We start from the raw sequence: 21,814 nt of genomic DNA, 5'->3' as shown, positions 1-21,814 counted from the left end.
CATTGATTATGCAAGAATGGGCTGCCATCAGTCAGGATGTGGCCCAGAAGTTAATTGACAGCATGCCAGGGCGGATTGCAGAGGTCTTGAAAAAGAAGGGTCAACACTGCAAATATTGACTCTTTGCATCATCTTCATGTAATTGTCAATAAAAGCCTTTGACACTTATGAAATGCTTGTTATTATACTTCAGTATTCCATAGTAACATCTGACAAAAATATTTAATGACACTGAAGCAGCAAACTTTGTGGAAATTAATATTTGTGTCATTCTCAAAACTTTGGGCCACGACTGTACATAGGATCAAGGTTAGAGTGTTTGCATAATTATGTCAGTTAGATGTTCAATAGATGGACTGACTGACTGACTGGCAGAAGGTGGCTTCCCCAGAGATGCAGGGTGTCATTAAACAGGCAGTCTGTCATCAACAGGCAGTCAGTCATTATTTTGGGCATTATTACAGCTCCATTTAACTTAATTTAACAAGCAACCAAGTCTACAGCAGGGTTGGGGTTAATTCCACAAATTCAATTATAATTCTATTCCAATTCCAGGTCAATCTTTGAATTCAGAGATATTTAAATTCCTCTCAATTCCAAAGTTAGGTAAATTCTAATAATTAAATTCCAAATTCAATATTATCCCCCAAAAATTCAAATTCCAATTCAATTCCATCAGGCTTTCAGGCTGATAATGTCACTGTTCAGACAGCCTATATACTGGAAATATAGAAATATAAATTGAAATGATTTAAAACTAATCCTGCAGTCAATTTCTGTACTGACTGCATTAATTCCATTAACGGAGAAATGTAAAACTATTGAATTCCAATTCAATTAAATTACACAGATTAAATGTTTTTACAATTCCAATTCAATTCCAATACCATAACTTAAAGATTGTTGAAATTCAAATTGAATTCAACGTAAATTCTTCACTTCATGAGTCAATTCAAGAATTGTCTCCAAACCTGGTCTACAGTACGTGACACAAAGCCCTTCATATGCCATAGAGAAGTTCTATGACAAGCTTAAGTCTCTGCAAATGACAGCCAGTCAACCATTCATTCTACCTGTTACCTTAGCTAGGACTTTTGTCCCTGTAGCTGATCATAACCATTGATCCTAACCCACTGGGGTGTAGTGGGTGTGTTCACCAAATCCCTCTCCAGGTCACATGTTTTCCTCAGAACTGTAACAGAAATGTTCCGCCTGCAGATGTTCAACCACAAAGGGCTGTGAGTGAAATAGTGAAGTGAACATAATATAGTCTCTGCCTAATTAAGCCCACCTGGAGCTGGAGATCTGCCTTAAACCTAGTACTGGAGCCTTAAACCATCATTTTTGTTTTTAAATCAAATCTGTCACAATAAGTTATGAAAGTACTAGCACAGATAAAAGGGGAAACCCAGATAGTTCATAGATAGAATAAAATAGAATCTGTCACAGAGTGCACAAAGTTTTGTAAAATTGGCCCTTTGCCAAAGTTGCAATAAAATGGCATTGTTTAGAAGGAGTGCAAGGGCGAATTGAGTTATTGCACACGTGCACCTCACAGAGTAGCCGTTCCCTAATGGAAATATGCAAATACATGCTAAAACACGCCAATTAGATCTTGCAAGCTCGTGCTTGGCTCTGCCTACCTCTGTCACGTCCTGACCAGTAAAAGGGGTTGTTTGTTATTGTAGTTTGGTCAGGGTGTGGCAGGGGGTGTTTGTTTAGTGTGTTTCGTTTTTTGGGGGGTAATGTTCTATGTTAGTCTATTTCTATGTCTGTGTCTAGTTATTCTATTTCTATGCTTAGTTTATTGGGTTAACCTTCAATTGGAGGCAGCTGTTCCTCGTTGCCTCTAATTGAAGGTCCTATTTAATAGGGGTGTTTTTTCATTGGGATTTTGTGGGTAGTTGTTCCATGTGTAGCTGTGTGCCTTACAGGACTGTTTCTCGTTGTTGTTTTGTATGAAGTGTTTATTTTGGTTTTCTTCTAAATAAAGAGGATGAGTATTCACATTCCCGCTGCGTTTTGGTCCACTCCATACGACGAACATGACAACCTCCTTGCTTGTTCTGCCCACTGTGCTTATTTGCTCCCATTGTAAATGATGCAGATGAACTATCTTGGGTTAGTTACCAGTATCTTTGGGAGTCGACTACTCTGGTGATAGCAGACCTCAATCTCCACAGTGGTAGGTTCTGGACAAATCTAGAACTACTCGAGTCAGAAGTGATATGAAATGCTCTGAGAAGACATACAAAACCAGACAGCATAGTTAACTGCTTTCATCTGGTTTAAGTTACAGAAAGACACGTATCTAATCTAGCATGTGATGTCAGTGAAATAATTGAAGTTGATCAATGAAAACAACAAGACATGTTGATTGATGTCGGAGCAGGTAAATGGAGCCTGTATCTCTGGTACGTGTCAGAGTCAGGGACATTATCTGACACCAGAACCCACAACACTATAGCCTCGTCCTCTCTCACAAGTCATCACCTCTGTATGGCGAGCCAGCCATTCCAGCCCACAGCCTGTTATATGTAATGAAATTATTTAATTACAAGTCTGGGGATGACTCTGTGTCTTAAGCCCTCATTATCAGACAGTGCACATTGGTAGGGAGCTGGAACGTGGCACATATGTAGCACATTAAAGGCTAAATGGCGGTCTCTCAGGTCTCTCAACAAAAAAGATCAAACAAAATGGCATTGCAGATCATTTTTAAATTATCATTTTTATCAGCCAGGCGGCAGACATGAAATGAAATAAGAAATATTATTCATTTTACAACCAAAGCAACTTTGTCCTTTCAAAGATCCTTTGTGTTGGAGCATCTTTTTTTAAACTTCATGAATAAAATCAACTGTTAAAATCTTGGTTTCCTTTCTGCTGTGCTGAGATAGCGTGGGAAAGAAAGAGAACGAAGGTCAATTTGGAACAAAGAATTTCCTGAGTTGATTTAACTGCTGGGTGATAAGGTGGCCTAGATACTATATATTTGATGAGGCCAGATTGGGAAGTTTGCCAGGCATTTTGGCTGCACCCGCTAAAAACTGGAAGAGCCTTTTTGCAAACAGACTTGAGAGGGAGGCAGCAGACAGTAAGAGTAGTCTAATACATGAAACCTGCACATCCTGATGTATCATACAGTGACAACCCTCACAGCACTGAATACATTTAAATAAATGCAGATTTGGGATTTAAGATGACACCAATGTGTCTCTCAAAGTGATTCACAACTACATTCAAATTAACCGTATTTCACAACTTTCGAGTAAAACAAATAGGGGCTTGTTGGAATTTCAGAAACTGATCTGCTTCAAATGTATTTCAAAAGTTTTCCAGCATATCTTTTACCATTTAAAAGTCAGGCTTGAAGGAACAGAGTGATTTGCTTGTGCTCTTGGATCCATGATATGGTTTCTGAACCATTCCTTCCACACTACTTGAGCCTATTTAGATTATGCAAAGCCTTCAAAAGTTTGTTGAAAATCACTCTGAAAAAAAAGTCAAATTAGAAAGTTCTTGCATATGTGGAAAAATATGAAACCATCTACTTAAATACTAATGGGAACGTTCAGATCCTGTCAATGTTGTTTTTAATGGAATATGTGACGCTGTGATAAGACGTTCACTCATGTTTGTTTGTCACCATATCACCAAACATTTATTGGAGAAGAAAACTCAGAACAAAAAAGAAAAGCCTAAATGTGAAGTGGTTCAAATGATTTGGCCTGGAGGGCAGCCAATTAAAACATGTAGAGAAAGAAAATATATTTTTTTAAATACCCCCCTGAATTTAAATGCTACTTAAACAGTTATTGTTCAGTCAAGCTAATCGATTCATGACAGCAGGGCAACACAAATCACTCACAGTTTCAAAGTAATAACAATTCACATCAAACTTCAACAATATGAACAAACAAGTCCACAGAAAAAAACATTCCTCTCTCAACTCAATAGACTCTGTCCTCTTTCAACTGAACTCTCATAACATAACATGTGACTGGCTGCTTGTCCACCTGAGAACTAATAAGATGTGAACAAGAAAATCCAACTTTCCCAATACCAACCCAATTACCAGAGTTAAGACAGGCCTGCTCTCAAGCTGGGGAAATTAGCCATAGCTGCTCCAACAGAGCCTTTGTTAAACAGGCCCATCCTTTCCCTTCCTAACTCAACTATCCTCCTCCCTTCTCCTGCCTGCTCAACCACAACTACTTTATGCTAAATAAACCATTTACATCTCCCACTGCAGCAGCACAGCTTATCTACATTTTCCAATAAAACTCCTAAATTGATGGATGTCATCTTAGTGCTCACAGGTCATAACTCATGCTGCTTTCTAATAACACTGTGTTGTGCTGTTATTAGGTCTAGACATGCTATTCTTTTCCACACCATCCCTAAGCCTGTCCTGTTTTCCTTTATTGATATCTATTTAAACACCACCAGAGTTAGCCTTCCTCTGAGGCATGCTGTATACACATGAATCAGAGGATCAGGCTTTTGAGGTGAAGGAGAGTAAATTCTCATTTGAAGTGTAGACTGACTGCAGGAGCAGACATAGACGCTTTGGGATGGGTCCTTGTCGAACCACTGAGCATAAACAAACATAATGCATCATGTAAATATTACACAAACACAAACTCTCTGACCTTACTGTACATCACTTGCGACTTTTTGTAAGGTGTTTTTAGTTAACACATAGTATGTAATGTGTGTTTTCAGATACCAGAGATGTCCCACACTGGCCTTGGACTGCCTACCATTCCAAAATGTCCTAAATGTTAAATGACAGTCACTGTCATCAATGAGACAACAAATGAGTCCAAATAGCCCTGTTGGTGAAAACTATTTCCCATTCATTCTGTTTTAGGCCTATGTGAAGAGAAATCAATGGGCATGACTTGGGGAAATTAAATTAACATTGTGGAGAGGCCTCAGTGTTCAGGATGAATAAAGGACATGTCAGGTCTGGAGAAGAGGAGGATGGAGGAGAGGAAGATGGAGGAGGAAAGGAGGATGGAGAGTGCTTATTACCTGGGACAATAGTTACAGAGGGACAAACATCAAGAGGAATGGTGATATGAGCAGGGAGAGTTTGCAGCAACTTGTACAGTATGATTGTTTTGATGTAGACATTCAATTAAACCCCCACAGCAAAAATCTATCCTGTGATTAAAACGTAAATGTTTTTAGTTTTTTTATCAATACATTTTAATTACATTCAAATGTGGTTCAATGTGACAGAATAAAATTTATAGAAACAATTTTATTTACTGACAGTGCAAGTGGCGGGTCTATGTTATAAGTTGTTATAAACACTTAGTCATCATGATGCAACCTTCAAATAAAGACTAACCATGTCTTTTAGTTAGCCTATACTGTGGCCAAACGAGTTTGTTAGCCAATCGAAAATTGCAATGAGTGACAATAAGGTGAAAGACTGAGCTGCAGTGGGAAAACCACCGAGCAGGATGGGAGAATAATGAATTATAAGAGGACTAGTAAGGCTGTGGTATGGAGTGTTCATAAAGTGGTAGGCATATGACACCTGTACCACTGAACAGTCTACATAGTTTGCAGTGGGCTCGCTGTCCATGTTAAGTACAAACAGTCTGCCATTTGGCAGCCCATGGATGAAGCCCATATTTCCTCTCTAATACCTGTCATCTTAAAGGGTAGCAATGTGACTTTGAGTTTTCGCCTTCCATTAACTATATTGCCTTCCTGTCTCGCCGTCCCTCGACAGACAGAGCACTGGACCAAGAATGAGAAGTAATCAATGCGCTGCTGGTTTGGGTGAATTAATATTATTGCTTGGGTTGCACAGTCCTGATTCAAATGACAATGACGGATTAGAGGTGTGTGAGGGAGAGTAATTAAGATGGTTCTTAAGTCAGGCTGATAACTCAAAGAGGCTGACGCCTCAGGCTGCAGCACACTACTGTCAGACTGCAAACCCTCTCTCATGTAAACATCAGAAATATGATCTTATACCACACAGTATACGACCTTGAGAAATGATAACAACTTCTAGTTGCGTACACTGTTGACGTGGTCCTATATGACCCTATCTTAATAAGATTTCATACAGGCACATCATGATTGCTGCATTGACGTCATAGAAGGCCCCATGCTGTTGTGAGTGACAACTCTTGAGGGCAATTCTACGAAATGCATTTGAAATACATAATATTCCAAAGCAAGTATTTTTCTTGGAATAGCTATTGCTAACTGTTTAAGCCCTTTACCACTGGAAAACAATTAAAAGGAAGAGGGTTATGGCATAGGCCTACAGCAAGTAAACGTTTACAATTGACAGAATATAATGTGTTCAAATACATTATATAATGTATTCTAATAACAAGAGGGACAATAACTGCTTGTGACATTTTACTGACAACATTCTTCAAAGTATGCTTTAGACCAGTGGCAATGCTACTTCAGATACCATCTACCTGAAAAGGCTTTCGTGAAGAGGCTTTTTACATTCTTCGACATAACTTATTTTTTACATTTTTCATTGACCAACTCATTGCTCAATGATCATGCTAGAACATAAAATATGTTATAAATGTCTGAGTAAAATGGTGAGTAGTAGGTCGCGGACCAGAAAATCCGGTGTTTGACTGACTAAGTTGCTAACAGACAGTTGCTAAATGACTGTCTATAAGGTGAAGTAACACCATTACAACATGCAGATGTTGGAAGATGAAGTCAGAAGGCAACAAGCAGTCATTACTGAACCCCCTCGTCTCACTGACTCCTCCAGTAGACTAGTTTAGTGAACTGGGCAGGGTTCCAGAGGACCACTGATTCTGATGGCAGGTGGGACAGTCCACCGTTGCCCTCCAAAAACTCCAGTCACATCCAGCTGTGAAAGTGGATAAAGTGGCTGCCATTTGACTCAATCTGGATGAAAGTATCTGCTAAGCAAACCACATCACTTAACCATGGCTGATGGGGAGTGGCTGCAGCATGACTGTTGATGTGTGGAGGGCAGAGCAAACAGATGTTGATGAGTCTCACCCATTTACTTCCTCCAATGAGATAAGTTATGAGACAATTTGATGACCTGGCATTCTTGAGTATTTATCAGATCAGTTGAATATGGTATTCCCACTTACCCAGCCAGCCCTACTCTCCACTCCTCTGGCAGCATCTGTACATCTGTTGATCGGCTGAGTCTCTCGGTCAGAAAGCTGGATCTGTACAGATTATCGATTAGTAATTCTCTCCCTCACAGAAAGCTGAGGGCCTTCTGTCCTCCACATTGATCAACAGTTATCTAGTCTTAGAGCTGAGGATGCTTCTCAGCTGTTGTCATGGTTTCTGAATAGTTCCACCTCCTCTCTGTGAGGCTAGTTAAATAAACTGCATGCAAGCTGTGAAGTTTCCAAGAACATTTGTTTGTAAAATATAAACATTTCCGCCTGCAACCAGCTACTATTTACCTTTTCGGAAACTCTGGACATGACTCTGTAAGTTTAAATTCTGAATGACTACACCCCCCTCTAGGACAAAAAATCCAAAGGACACTGGTGATACATGGACAGTGGATGGTGGGCAGATACATGTCGCTTGATAAGCTCTGTTCTATATAGGGCTGTCCCAGACAACAACAAAAAATCTTGGTTGACTGAAATAAGGCTGTAACGTAACAAAATGTGGAAAAAGTCAAGGGGTCTGAAAACCCTCCCTATGTGTTTTAATAAAATCAACTATATATGCATTGAGCTTGTTTGAGGCTTTACGCTCAATGTTTGATGAAATAAGACACAAATAACTCAAGAGGGAGCCAGACATCAAGATAACCAGAAGAAAAAACCCTTAACCTGTCCCAACCATCCTCTTCCCACTCCTACTGGCTTTCGCAGATTCTGTCGTTACTCTCCTGAAGTTGCCGGTAATAGGCTACATGAGGAGTCGGCAAACTTTCTCATGTGGAATGTCAATTTATCTTACAATTTCTACCAATCTGCGTGCCAGTTATGGTTTTCATATGCACATTTACGTGGAACAGATTAATTTAGATTATAATAACGTCTTCATATCTCAAAATCATGTGGTTAATCAAAATTCTATCCAAATCTAAATGAAAATGATACAAACCTAAACCTAACTTCTATTGCCATTACCAACTATGTAAAAATAGCCTATAAAGCCAACAAATAAAAACATTTCAGCCTGCAGGTAAAAAATATCCTATAAATCACATTGGAAACGCATGGCCTGTCTACAATGAAGTTGAAACATTGTATCAACTATTAACTTGGGTCAGCCTGAAGCTCCTTGCAACATTGTAGAAAATATTCTGGGCCCTCAGAGTTTCCTGTGCCAGTGAGCTCGGGACAGACACAGCTGTAGGCTATTTGAGCAAGGGATAAGAAGTAATCAGGTACGCCAATTTTATGATGTTTCCACTGGATCAGAGCATGACATTTTTTCCTTTCACGGTGAGTGGTTATCGAAAGGGAGAGAGCTAGAAAGATTTTTCAAATACATTGAGGAATTATTGTCATTCTCAATGGATGTAGAAACAGACTTTGTTCGTTTGCTGTTTGAGGTGAAGAAAACATTACTTTGAGAAGCTCCACAGTTCATTAGTGTTGGTGCATTAAGCCAATCAGAAATATTATCAGATCCTCAAATGGGCACATTTATATGGCTTCATTTACACGCAGGTAGCCTATAGTCCTACTTCCATACGTAATCAGGTATGCGTCCTTACTCAACATTGACAGGAGCGCTCCAAACAAAATACAATTACTAAATTGACAAAACTCATAAATGGAATGAAATAAAACAAACTTGTTTCTCACAAGTGTAGCATAGCTTGTGCGCTCTGCAAACAACGTGTCCACTCCAACATTGAGAACGGTAAAAGACTGGAATAATAATATATTGAATGCATTAACAGACATTACCGTAACCAAACAAACATTGTAGATTCTAAAATAAAGGAATTAACAGTAAATGTACTGCTGGTGATATATGTAACAGGGAATTAATAGACACTAACAATCAAATGCAAACAATTCACCCAGTGAAGTTATGAAACAATGAATGTGCACAAATTGCATTCTGGAGCATTCTGGAGAGAGACGTGCATTGTACATCTTAGCCACACTCCCATTCTGCTTGGACTGTGCCATCCCCGCAGACTCTGCAATGGATTAGTCTCGGCCTCTGCAATGGATTAGTTCACTTAGATGGAACGTGAATAAGACAGGTGTCTTTTGTGCAATAAAAAATATATACAGTTCAAGTGGGAAGTTTACATTCACTTAGGTCGGAATCATTAAAACTCGTTTTTCAACCACTCCACAAATTTCTTGTTAACAAACTATAGTTTTGGCAAGTCGGTTAGGACATCTACTTTGTGCATGACACAAGTCATTTTTCCAACAATTGTTTACAGACAGATTATTTCACTTATAATTCACTGTATCACAATTTCAGTGGGTCAGAAGTTTACTAAGTTGACTGTGCCTTTAAACAGCTTGAAAAATTCCAGAAGATAATGTCATGACTTTAGAAGCTTCTGATAGGCTAATTGACATCATTTGGAAACACTTTGTTGTTTTTATGGATTTTGTCTTGTTGCTTTTTGTTCTATGTTGCTCTGTCTGTATGCTACATCTTGCTTGTCCTATGTTGCTCTGTCTGTATGCTATGTCTTGCTTGTCCTATGTTACTCTGCGTGTGCTCACTGTTCAATGATTGTCTATATTGTAATTGTTTTTAATAACCTGCCCAGGGACTGCGGTTGAAAATTAGCCGGCTGGCTAAAACCGGCACTTTTACTGAAACGTTGATTAATGTGCACTGTCCCTGTAAAAATAAAATAAACTCAAACTCAAACTCAATTGGAGGTGTACCTGTGGATGTATTTCAAGGCCTACCTTCAAACTCAGTGCCTCTTTGCTTCACATCATGGGAAAATCAAAAGAAATCAGCCAAGACCTCAGAAAAGAAAATGTAGACCTCCACAAGTCTGGTTCATCCTTGGGAGCAATTTCCAAACGCCTGAAGGTACCACGTTCATCTGTACAAACAATAGTACGCAAGTATAAACACCATGGGACCGCGCAGCCGTCATACCACTGAGGAAGGAGACGCGTTCAGTCTCCTAGAGATGAACGTACTTTGGTGTGAAAAGTGCAAATCAATCCCAGAACAACAGCAAAGGACCTTGTGAAGATGCTGGAATAAACAGGTACAACAGTATCTATATCCACAGTTAAACAAGTCCTATATTGACATAACCTGAAAGGCCGCTCAGCAAGGAAGAAGCCACTGCTCCAAAACCTCCAATAAAAAGCCAGACTACGGTTTGCAACTGCACATGGGGACAAATATCCACTTTTTGGAGAATTGTCCTCTGGTCTCATGAAACAAAAATAGAACTGTTTGGCCATAATGACCATCGTTATGTTTGGAGGAAAAAGTGGGAGGCTTGCAAGCCAAAGAACACCATCCCAACCATGAAGCACGGGGGTGGCAGCATCATGTTGTGGGGGTGCTTTGCTGCAGGAGGGACTGTTGTGGGGGTGCTTTGCTGCAGGAGGGAGTGCAGGAGGGATTATGTGGATATATTGAAACAACATCTCAAGACATCAGTCAGGAAGTTAAAGCTTGGTCACAAATGGCTCTTCCAAATGGACAATGACCCCAAGCATACTTCCAAAGTTGTTGCAAAATGGCTTAAGGACAACAAAGTCAAGGTATTGGAGTGGCCATCACAAATCCCTGACCTCAATCCTATAGAAAATCTGTGGGCAGAACTGAAAAAGTGTGTGCGAGCAAGGAGGCCGACAAACCTGACTCAGTTACACCAGCTCTGTCAGAAGAAATGGGCCAAAATGTACCCAATTTATTGTGGGAAGCTTGTGGAAGGCTACCCGAAACCTTTGACCCAAGTTAAACAATTTAAAGACAATGCTACTGTAACGCCCTGGCCATAGAGAGTGGTTTTTTGTTCTTTATTTTGGTTAGGGCAGGGTGTTACATTGGGTGGGCGTTCTATGTTCCTTTTTCTATGTTTTTGTATTTCTTTGTTTTGGGCCGTGTGTGGCTCCCAATCAGGCACAGCTGAAGCTCGTTGTTGCTGATTGGGAGTCACACATAAGGAGCATGTTTTTCCTTTGGGTTTTGTGGGTAATTGTTTCTGTTAGTGTTTGCACCTGACAGGACTGTTTGGCTGTCAGTTTTCTTGTTTTGTTTGTATAGTGTTCTTTCTGTGATTAAATATTCAATGATGAACACTAACTCCGCTGCACCTTGGTCTCTCTCTCACGACAGCCCTTACAGCTACCAAATACTAATTGAGTGTATGTAAACTTCTGACCCACTGGGAATGTGATGAAAGAAATAAAACCTGAAATAAATAATTCTCTTAACTATTATTCTGACATTTCACATTCTTAAAATAAAGTGGTGATCCTAACTGACCTAAGACACGGAATTTTTACTTGGATTAAATGTCAGGAATTATGAAAAACTGAGTTTAAATGTATTTTGCTAAGGTGTATGTAAACTTCTTACTTCAGCTGTATATATACTGTACAGTACCAGCCAAAAGGCACATGAAGCTGGTTGAGAGAATGCCAAGAGTGTTCACAGCTGTCATCAAGGCAAAGGGTGGCTACTTTGAAGAATATCCAATATAAAATATATTTTGATTTGTTGAACACTTTTTTGGTTACTGCATTATTCCATATGTGTTATTTCATAGTTTTGATGTCTTCACTATTATTCTACAATGTAGAAAATAGTACAAAAAAATGTAAACCCTGGAATGAGTAGGTGTCCAAACTTTTCACTGGTACTATATATATTTTTGCTACTGCTTGACAAAAAAAATCTTGATCGACCAACAGCCTATCGACCAAACAATCGACTAGTCGAATAATTGGAGTCCTAGTTCTGTATATGCTAGGGACTGTACGTCTGTGCCATGTCTGTTGATAGAGTATGTTCTGTTCTGCAGTAAAACTGTCCCATGTTTCCATTTACGAGGTGCTGTGCTGTGAGCCGGTGACTGGTCCACGGTCGCTCTTAATGGCGTGCTGTGACTGCTCCATGAGGCATACTAATGTGCACTCCATGCCCTCCAAAACAACAACATTGCTTCTTAATTTTCTCATTGCGGAAATGATTCGCACAGCCACAGCCAGGCAATGTAGACAATGCAGTGAGGACCCTCAGATCCAGGGCACAGAGAGAACAATGTCATCTTCATACCAGCAGACACCACTCCTCCTCCTCATTATCACAGCACTGGCATAAATGAAGCACTCTGTCCACTCACTCATCAAAGGGCCCGCCACCAGTCTCTTACTGCTATTTGACTGTTTATTACACTTTAGTTCAACAGCCAATGTTGTTGTTTCGATACTATTTTCAGCATTCTTCATTCACTGACAACTCACTGTCCTTTATAGTGAAAATTCCATTGACAAAAAGGTGGGAGGTCTGATTTGTATTCCATCCAAAAATAACTCTAAAGTGAATAGGATGTCAACAATTCCCCTCTCCCTGCCCTTTGACCTTGGCATTACACGTTTATTTAGCAAAAAGCTATTTTACGGAGACAGAAAATAGTTGTATTGTGTTCCCCTGCCAGAGGCTTGAAGGATGAACTATGTATTAGTCCGAAATGACTCCTAGGATGCATCCCAAATGGAACCCTATTCTCTATATTGTGCACAAATTTTGGGCCACTATTCCCTATACAGCGCACTACATTTGAAAAGTAGTGCAATATAAAGGGAATAGGGTGCCATTTGGGATGCATCCTAGGAGTCTTGAAAGGCTATACAAGGTCAGTGATGGAGAGACATTCTGTAGGCACCACCAGACGTAGCCAATGGCCATCCCTTCTGACCAACTGATCTCTCACCCCTCTATAGCTGCATGCCTTCACCCAGTATGACTTCAAGACCAATACAACAGTGGAACCTCAACGAGACTGCTAATTACGCTGCAGCTAGATTCTCTGCTTCCCTTCACATTTTAACAGATGGGCTTATCCAGAGCAACTAATGTTAAGTGCCTTGCTTAAGGGCACATTAACAGATTTTTCACCTAGTCGGCCCGGGATATCAAACCAGCAACCTTTCGGTTAAGAGCTTTGGGCTCTTAACCACTAGGCTACCTGCCGCCATGTACAGAGGAACAGTCAGAAAGAGCTCACTGAAAAAAGTGTGTGGACACTGGGTAGCTCTGTCTGAAGCAGACAGAGCTACCCACACAGCTTGAAATGTGCTGTCTTACATCAGACAGTAGTGACTAGCAAAACTGCAGTAGCTGATTTTCTTATGGATGTCAACAGCGGCTACCGGATCTTCTCTCTTTCTAAAGTTGTACTGAGAAGAAGTACAACGTCTCAGCCTTCCCTAACTAAGAGTATCATCGGCTGCTGCCACCACATAAACTAATGTCCTGCATTATCTAGCAATTAGGGGGAGGTTTATTAAGCAGAATCTAATGTAAATTTAATGAGCTATAAATTCAGTTTCTTTAAATAGAAGAGTATATTATTGTTACAAATTATGTAGTGAGCCAAATGTACAGGCAATGAAATATTTCACAAGCTGGCACATATCAATGGGCCATTAGCTTCGGTGTCAAATTTAACTTGAAACAGGATAAGTGCATTTCACCGCAGGTTGTGAGAACTGTGCAATTTTCCAACCACAGTGCCCACATGATATCAATGGTCCTGTATTTACTACTTATCATTCAAACCTGCTATGAGCATACAGAACAAGTGAAGTGGACAGGATCAGTATCCTGGCCCCACAGTCAACAGCACTGTTAAAGTGCTGTATACAGTATACGTGAACACAGGACAAGATATTCTAGTAGATACATTTTACATTTTTAGTCATTTAGCAGACGCTCTTATCCAGAGCGACTTACAGTAGTGAATGCATACATTTCATACATTTAATTTCATGCATTTTTTGTACTGGCCCCCCGTGGGAATCGAACCCACAACCCTGGCGTTGCAAACACCTTGCCAGTTCAGTTACCAAGGCCTGCGAAGGATGAGGTTGATGACTCAGTACAGAGACAGAATACAGTACAGCAGCCCTGCATCACTCTGTTTCAAAGCCAAACCCTTCAACAGCATCTTCAATCACCATCCATTTCACACATAGAAAACTGTATGGCAAACATAAGCACAATAACAAGTGTACGTTTCCTTTGTTTATCAGAGAAACACACCAAAAGCAGTACAGGCCTACTTAAGGCTCCATGACCACTTCTATTGATCCATTTCACCATCATTCAGCGCTGATGAATGAGGTGGAGCTGACAATAAAGAAGCATTATGCAACCGTCTGAAATATGATGATCAGATCCCAGCTGATATGTATTATAATAGAAGAACCTCCTGGAGATAGAGGATCCCCCAGGAGATAGAGGAACCCCCTGGAGAGATAGAGGAACCCCCTGGAGAGACAGAGGAACCCCATGGAGAGACAGAGGAACCCCATGGAGAGACAGAGGAACCCCCTGGAGAGACAGAGGAACCCCCTGGAGAGACACAGGAACCCCCTTGAGAGACACAGGAACCCCCTGGAGAGATAGAGGACCCCTGGGGAGATAGAGGACCCCTGGAGAGATAGAGGAACCCCCTGGAGAGATAGAGGACCCCTGGGGAGATAGAGGACCCCTGGAGAGATAGAGGACCCCTGGGGAGATAGAGGACCCCTGGAGAGATAGAGGAACCCCCTGGAGAGAAAGAGGAACCCCCTGGAGAGACAGAGGAACCCCCTGGAGAGATAGAGGAACCCCATGGAGAGACAGAGGAACCCCCTGGAGAGACAGAGGAACCCCCTGGAGAGACACAGGAACCCCCTGGAGAGACAGAGGAAAACCATGGAGAGATAAAGGAAACTCCTGGAGAGATAGAGGGACCCCCTAGAGTGACAGAGGCACCCCTGGAGAGATATAGGAAACCTCTGGAGAGATAGAGGAACCCTTGAGATAGAGGATCCCCCTGGAGATAGAGGAACCCCATGGAGATAAAGGACCCCTGGACAGATAGAGGACTTACCTGGAGAGACAGATGAACCCCCTGAAAAGACAGAGGTACTCCATGGAGAGATAGAGGAACTCCCTGGAGAGACAAAGGAACCCCCAGGAGAAACAGAAGCACTCCCTGGAGAGATAGAGGACCTCCCTGGAGAGATAGAGGACCTCCCTGGAGAGATAGAGGACCTCCCTGGAGAGATAGAGGACCTCCCTGGAGAGACAGAGGAACCCCCTGGAGAGACAGAGGAACTCCCTGGAGAGACAGAGGAACCCCCTGGAGAGACAGAGGAACTCCCTGGAGAGACAGAGGACCTCCCTGGAGAGACAGAGGAACCCCTGGAGAGATAGAGGACCTCCCTGGAGAGACAGAGGAACCCCCTGGAGAGACAGAGGAACTCCCTGGAGAGACAGAGGAACCCCCTGGAGAGACAGAGGAACTCCCTGGAGAGACAGAGGACCTCCCTGGAGAGACAGAGGAACCCCCTGGAGAGACAGAGGAACCCCTGGAGGGAAATAGGAAACTCCTGTGAAGTGGACAGGATCAGTATCCTGGCCCCACAGTCAACAGCACTGTTAAAGCGCTGTATACAGTATACGTGAAGAACACAGGACAAGATATTCTAGTAGATTCCAGTTCAGTTACCAAGGCCTGTGAAGGATGAGGGTGATGACTCAGTACAGAGACAGAATACAGTACAGCAGCCCTGCATCACTCTGTTTCAAAGCCAAACCCTTCAACAGCATCTTCAATCACCATCCATTTCACACATAGAAAACTGTATGGCAAACATAAGCACAATAACAAGCATACGTTTCCTTTGTTTATCAGAGAAACACACCAAAAGCAGTACTACTTAAGGCTCCATGACCACTTCTATTGGTCCATTTCACCATCATTCAACGCTGATGAATGAGGTGGAGCTGACATTAAAGAAGCATTATGCAACCGTCTGAAATACGATGATCAGATCCCAGCTGATATGTATTATAATAGAAGAACCTCCTGGAGATAGAGGATCCCCCAGGAGATAGAGGACCCCTGGAGAGATAGAGGACCCCTGGAGAGATAGAGGAACCCCCTGGAGAGACAGAGGAACCCCCTGGAGAGATAGAGGACCCCTGGAGAGATAGAGGAACCCCCTGGAGAGATAGAGGATCGCCCTGGAGATAGAGGATCCCCCAGGAGATAGAGGATCCCTGGAGAGATAGAGGAACCCCCTGGAGAGATAGAGGAACCCCCTGGAGAGACAGAGGAACCCCCTGGAGAGACATATGAAACTCCTGGAGAGACAGAGGAACCCCCTGGAGAGAAATATGAAACTCCTGGAGAGACATAGGAATCCCTTGGAGAGATATAGGAAACTCCTGGAGAGATAGAGGGACCCCCTGGAGTGATAGAGGACCCCCTGGAGAGATATAGGAAACCCCTGGAGAGATAGAGGAACCCCTGGAGAGACAGAGGAACATCCTGGAGAGATAGAGGAACTCCCTGGAGAGACAGAGGTACCCCCTGGAGAGACAGAGGAACCCCCTGGAGAGAGAGCAACTCCCTGGAAAGACAGAGGAGCTCCCTAAAGAGACAGAGGGACCCCATGGAGAGACAGAGGAACTCCCTGGAGAGACAAAATAACTCCCTGGAGAGGTAGAGGAACCCCCTGGAGACATACACTATTTACAAGACGCTTTCAAAATTATTTTAAATCTTTATTTTTGTATCGCTCCATATCAGCTATCTGAGCAGCTTACCAATCGCTGCAGCTGTATCTGTAAAGCCCATCTGTAAATAGCCAATCCAACTACCTACCTCATCCCCATATTGGTTTTTGGGGATGAGGTAGCTCTTTTGCACACCAGTATTTCTACTTGGACATCATCATCTGCACATCTATCACTCCTGTGTTAATTTGATAAATTGCAATTACTTCGCTACTATGGCCTATTTATTTCCTTACCTCCTTACCTCCATTTGCACACACTGTATATAGATTTTTCTATTGTGTTATTGACTGTACTTTTGCTTATCCCACGCATAACTCTGTTTTTGTTGTTTGTCGCACTGCTTTGCTTTATCTTGGCCAGGTCGCAGTTGTAAATGAGAACTTGTTCTCAACTGACCTACCTGGTTAAATAAAGGTGAAATATTTTTTTTATTTCTTTATTAAAAATCTTTCCTTTCAGATATTAACCAACCTGGCTTGATGTCAAATAAATGCCTGCCAAGCCTAGTCCAGCTAAGCAAGATCTAGTTAGCCCTTCTCTTTGGTGCTCTACTCTCACTATAAAGGCATACAGTTCCTTCAGAAAGTATTCAGACCCCTTGACTTTTTCCACATTTTGTTATGTTACAGCCTTATTCTAAAATTGATTAAATATAGTTTTTTTTTCTCAGCAATCTACACACAATACCCCATAAAGACAAAGCAAAAACAGGTTTTTACAAATTTTTGCAAATGTATGAGAAATGAAAAACAGAAATACCTTATTTACGTAAGTATTCAGACCATTTGCTATGAGACTCGAATTTGATCATCCTTGAGATGTTTCTACAACTTGATTGGAGTCCACCTGTGGTAAATTCAATTGATTGGACATGATTTGGAAAGGCACACCCCTCTCTATATAAGGTCCCACAGTTTACAGTGCATGTCAGAGCAAAACCCAAGCCATGAGGTCCAATGAATTGTCCAAAGAGCTCTGAGACAGGATTGTGTCGAGGCACAGATCTGGGGAAGGGTACCAAAAAAGATTCTGCAGCATTGAAGGTCCCCAAGAATACAACGGCCTCGCACAAACTGACCCATCGGAGGAGAAGGGCCTTGGACAGGGAGAGTGTCCAGACAGAAGCCACTCCTCAGTAAAAGGCATATGATGACAGCCCTCTGGAGTTTGCCAAAAGGCACCTAAATACTCTCAGAACACGAGAAACAAGATTCTCTGGTCTGATGAAACCAAGATTGAACTCTTTGGCCTGAATTCCAAGCATCACGTCTGGAGGAAACCTGGCACCATCTCTACGGTGAAGCATGGTGGTGGCAGCATCATGCTGTGGGGACGTTTTTCAGAAGCAGGGACTGGGAGACTAGTCTGGATCGTGGCAAAGATGAGCAGAGCAAAGTACAGAGAGATCCTTGATGAAAACCTGCCCCGGAGCGCTCAGGACCTCGGACTTGGGTGAAGGTTCACCTTCCAACGGGACAACAACCCTAAGCATATATGCAAAACAACGCAGGAGTGATTTCGGGACAAGTGTCTGAATGTCCTTGAGTGACCCAGCCAGAGCCCGGACTTGAACCCGATCAAACATCTCTGGAGAGACCTGAAAATAGCTGTGCAGCAACGCTCTCCATCCAACCTGACAGAGCTTGAGAGGATCTGCAGAGAAGAATGGTAGAAACTTCCCAAACACAGGTGTGCCAAGCTTGTAGCGTCATACCCAAGAAGATTTGATGCTGTAGTCGCTGCCAAAGGTGCTTCATCAAAGCACTGAGTAAAGGGTATGAATAATTTATTTTTATAAATTAGCAACAATTTCAAAAAATATATTTTTGATTTGTCATTATGGGGTATTTTGTGTAGATTGCTGAGGTTTTTTTATATCAATTTTAGAATAATGCTGTAACGTAACAAAATGTGGTCAAGGGGTCTGAACACTTTCCGAAGGCACTGTATCTAAATGGTATCCTACCAAGCCTGGTCAACTTTGTTCCTAACAATATGTGCAAGTTGTTACAGCTGTACATCGTTTCTAGGTCAGCAAACCTCTTGTTCTCCTCTCCCTGCATTTATTTATGCAACGAAAATCAAATAAATGAAAGATCTGCATCCATAGGTCTTTCTTGGCTTGGAATTTTTCTTCCCCACAAAAGAATGCAATAATCTTCTAATCTTGCACCACTTGGGATATTGCATTGGAAGCTATTGTGTATTCTGGATGCATTCTGGCATTTAACACAGAGAGAGGTTAATTAAATTGATGGTGACCGAGAGTGAAGCTCTAAAATACAGTGAATGGTATTCAACCACTAGGTGCACACTACACTCCATTCAACAGTCCTAACATTGAAAACCTGTAGTTTACCATGTTACCTTCAGTACACATGTACAGTGCCTTCCACTTTTTGTTGTGTTACAGCCTGAATTTAAAATGTATTACATTGTATTACACTGGCCTATAATGTCAAAGTGGAATTTTTTATTTTTACAAATTCATTAAAAATGAAAAGCTTAAAAGTCTTGAGTCAATAAGTATTCAACCCCTTTGTTATAGCAAGCCTAAATAAGTTCAGGGTTGAAAATGTGCCTAACAAGTCACATAATAAGTTCCATGGACTCCCAAGGAAAGGTACAGGCGTCTTTCCTAACTTAGTTGCCGGAGAGGAAGGAAACCGCTCAGGGATTTCACCATGAGGCCAATGATGACTTTAAAACAGTTACAGAGTTTAATGGCTGTGATAGGAGAACACTGAGGATGGATCAATAACACTGTAGTTACTCCACAATAATAAAATAAATGACAGAGTGAAAAAAGGAAGCCTGTACAGAATAAAAATAAAAATAAACATACATCCTGTTTGCAACACACCATTAAAGTTACACTGCAAAACAAATGTGGCAATGCAATTCACATTTTGTCCTGAATACAAAGTGTTATGTTAGGGGCAAATCCATGCTTGTAATCGTTAAGGAATGTGGAGTTTTTCAGGATAAAAAAGAAATGGAATGGAGCTAAGCACAGGCAAAATCCTAGAGGAAAACCTGGTTCAGTCTGCTTTCCACTGGACACTGGGAGATGAATTCACCTTTCAGCAGGACAATAACCTAAAACACATAGCCAAATATACACTGGAGTTGCTTACCAAGAAGACAGTGTATTTTCCTGAGTTGCCGATTTACAGTTTTGACTTAAATCTACTTAAACATCTATGGCAAGACCTGAAAATGGTTCTGGCAATGATCAACAACCAATATGATTTTGAAAAGAATCATGGGCCAATGTTGCACAATTCGGGTGTGGAAAGCTCTTAGAGACGTACCCAGATACACAGCTGTAATCGCTGCTAAAGCTGTTTCCACAAAGTGTTGACTCAGGGGTGTGAATACTTCTCTAAATTAGATATTTCTGTATGTAATTTCAATACATTTGCCAAAAAATGTCAAAAACATGTTTTTGCTTTGTCATTATGGGGTATTGTGTGTAGATGGGTGAGAACACAGGCTGTACCACAACAAAATGTGGAGTAAGTATGAATACTTTCTGTAGGCACTGTATTTCTTTAGACATTTCGCTTTATTTTGGATAGGCTTCTGAGCAACAAACAGTGTAATCCTGTATAGACCCCCCCACCCCCCAAACATCCATCCATCCAACAACACACACACACACACACACACACACACACACATAGAGACCTGTTGATTTTGAATTGCGAAATTTAAAGGCTACATATGAGCAACATAACAGACCTGTAAAGAATGTTATGCTTGTCATTAAAAAAAATAATATCTCACAAATTGACTGCATATTAGCGACAAACCATGAGGCGAAAAACCTACATTTTAGGTTACTGTCCACACTACAACACTAGCGTAAATGAAATGATTGTGAAAAGATCTTTGGCTACAGTGTCTGAGGCTGACTATATGAAATTATACTGGCGTGGTCATTTACCTTGTAGGCTAGTGCATGCACCGTACCAGCATATCAGCCTATGTAGCCTACAACTAACAGAAACAGTCAGGCAGGTCATAAATTGCTTGCAATCCAACAACTGAAGAGATTTCTGGGTCCATCAGTGTCCTATTCGCCGGAAACAATACGTAGACAAACTCTTAACTGTGAACCTGTATAATAGGATAATAGTAAGGAGGTATGTTGTGGGTAGAAGCCACTGCGCCGAAACCTATTCACCGCAGCGGTGGAGGGGACACACTGACATGAGTGCACTTTACTGTATGTAGCTGCATTGCGTGTTTTTCAGCGCACTAAAGTACTAGAGTATAATAGGCATTCGAGTTATTGAACATAAATATTAGCCACTGTGAGCATTTGCAATACATTTACCCTGACCACTCTGTTTATGTTACACCGAGGAAACTTCCACTGGCAAATATGTGGCACATAGAAGTAAGTTACAGTGGTAGCTTGACGTTACACTGTAGCCTATGTTATTTTTTATGAATGAAAATAGTAGGCTATTTGTTGATCATCTCATTTACTAATTTTTACCACTTTTGAGGTGCAACATAGCCTACATAACAGGCTACTTTCAGAATATAAAAAGGACTGACATGCTATCCAAAGGTCCCCCAAAGACAATGGCATGTTGTTTTGTATATAGGGACACAGGTTACAGCAGAGACTACATAGAAAACGGTGCAAGTTGAAGTAAGATCAAAAGAAGCTAAGTGAAGATGCTGAGATTTAGGAGAAGCTCATCGCGCATCGCGCACCAACCATTTCAAGTTTTAGGTATGTTCTTTCACTCCATGAGCTCAAACATTTTTGATGCACATGCATCCTGAGTACGTAATCCTACCTTTTAGAAGAAACGCCGCTGAAATCACGAAAACAGAGAGAGAAATAGTGAGAGATCCGTTTCCCGTGATCGCCATGTTGGACACCTGCTCGAGACTGGCGGCACTAAATCACCTAGAGACAGCCATCGGATGCGAGCGGAGGGAGGGCGCAAATAGGGAATCGTCTATCAAATAACAGTGCGTGATTTTTAGAGTTACTTACATTATGTTTTGCATAATTCCACCC

At 41.4% G+C, this 21,814-nt stretch overlaps 1 protein-coding gene across 3 annotated transcripts in view; it reads right to left on the bottom strand.

Moving 5' to 3' along the window:
* Window positions 1-21,718, bottom strand: part of LOC106581151 (cell adhesion molecule 1-like) — a 160,829-nt gene extending 139,111 nt beyond the window's left edge. For 2 of the 3 annotated variants that reach the window (XM_014163006.2, XM_014163008.2), the window contains exon 1: window positions 21,588-21,717. In XM_014163006.2, the coding sequence (XP_014018481.1) occupies window positions 21,588-21,663 (76 nt within the window). In that variant the 5' untranslated portion in view covers window positions 21,664-21,717. Of the gene's footprint in view, window positions 1-21,587 lie in introns of all 3 variants that reach the window. The other variant, XM_014163007.2, reaches the window with a different exon arrangement.
* Window positions 21,719-21,814: the final 96 nt, after the last annotated feature.

Source organism: Salmo salar, chromosome ssa20 (genome assembly GCF_905237065.1).
Source record: "Salmo salar chromosome ssa20, Ssal_v3.1, whole genome shotgun sequence".
NCBI classification, from domain to species: domain Eukaryota; kingdom Metazoa; phylum Chordata; class Actinopteri; order Salmoniformes; family Salmonidae; genus Salmo; species Salmo salar.
Note: the sequence above shows the minus strand (reverse complement) of the source record. Positions and strands in the feature narration are given on the sequence as shown.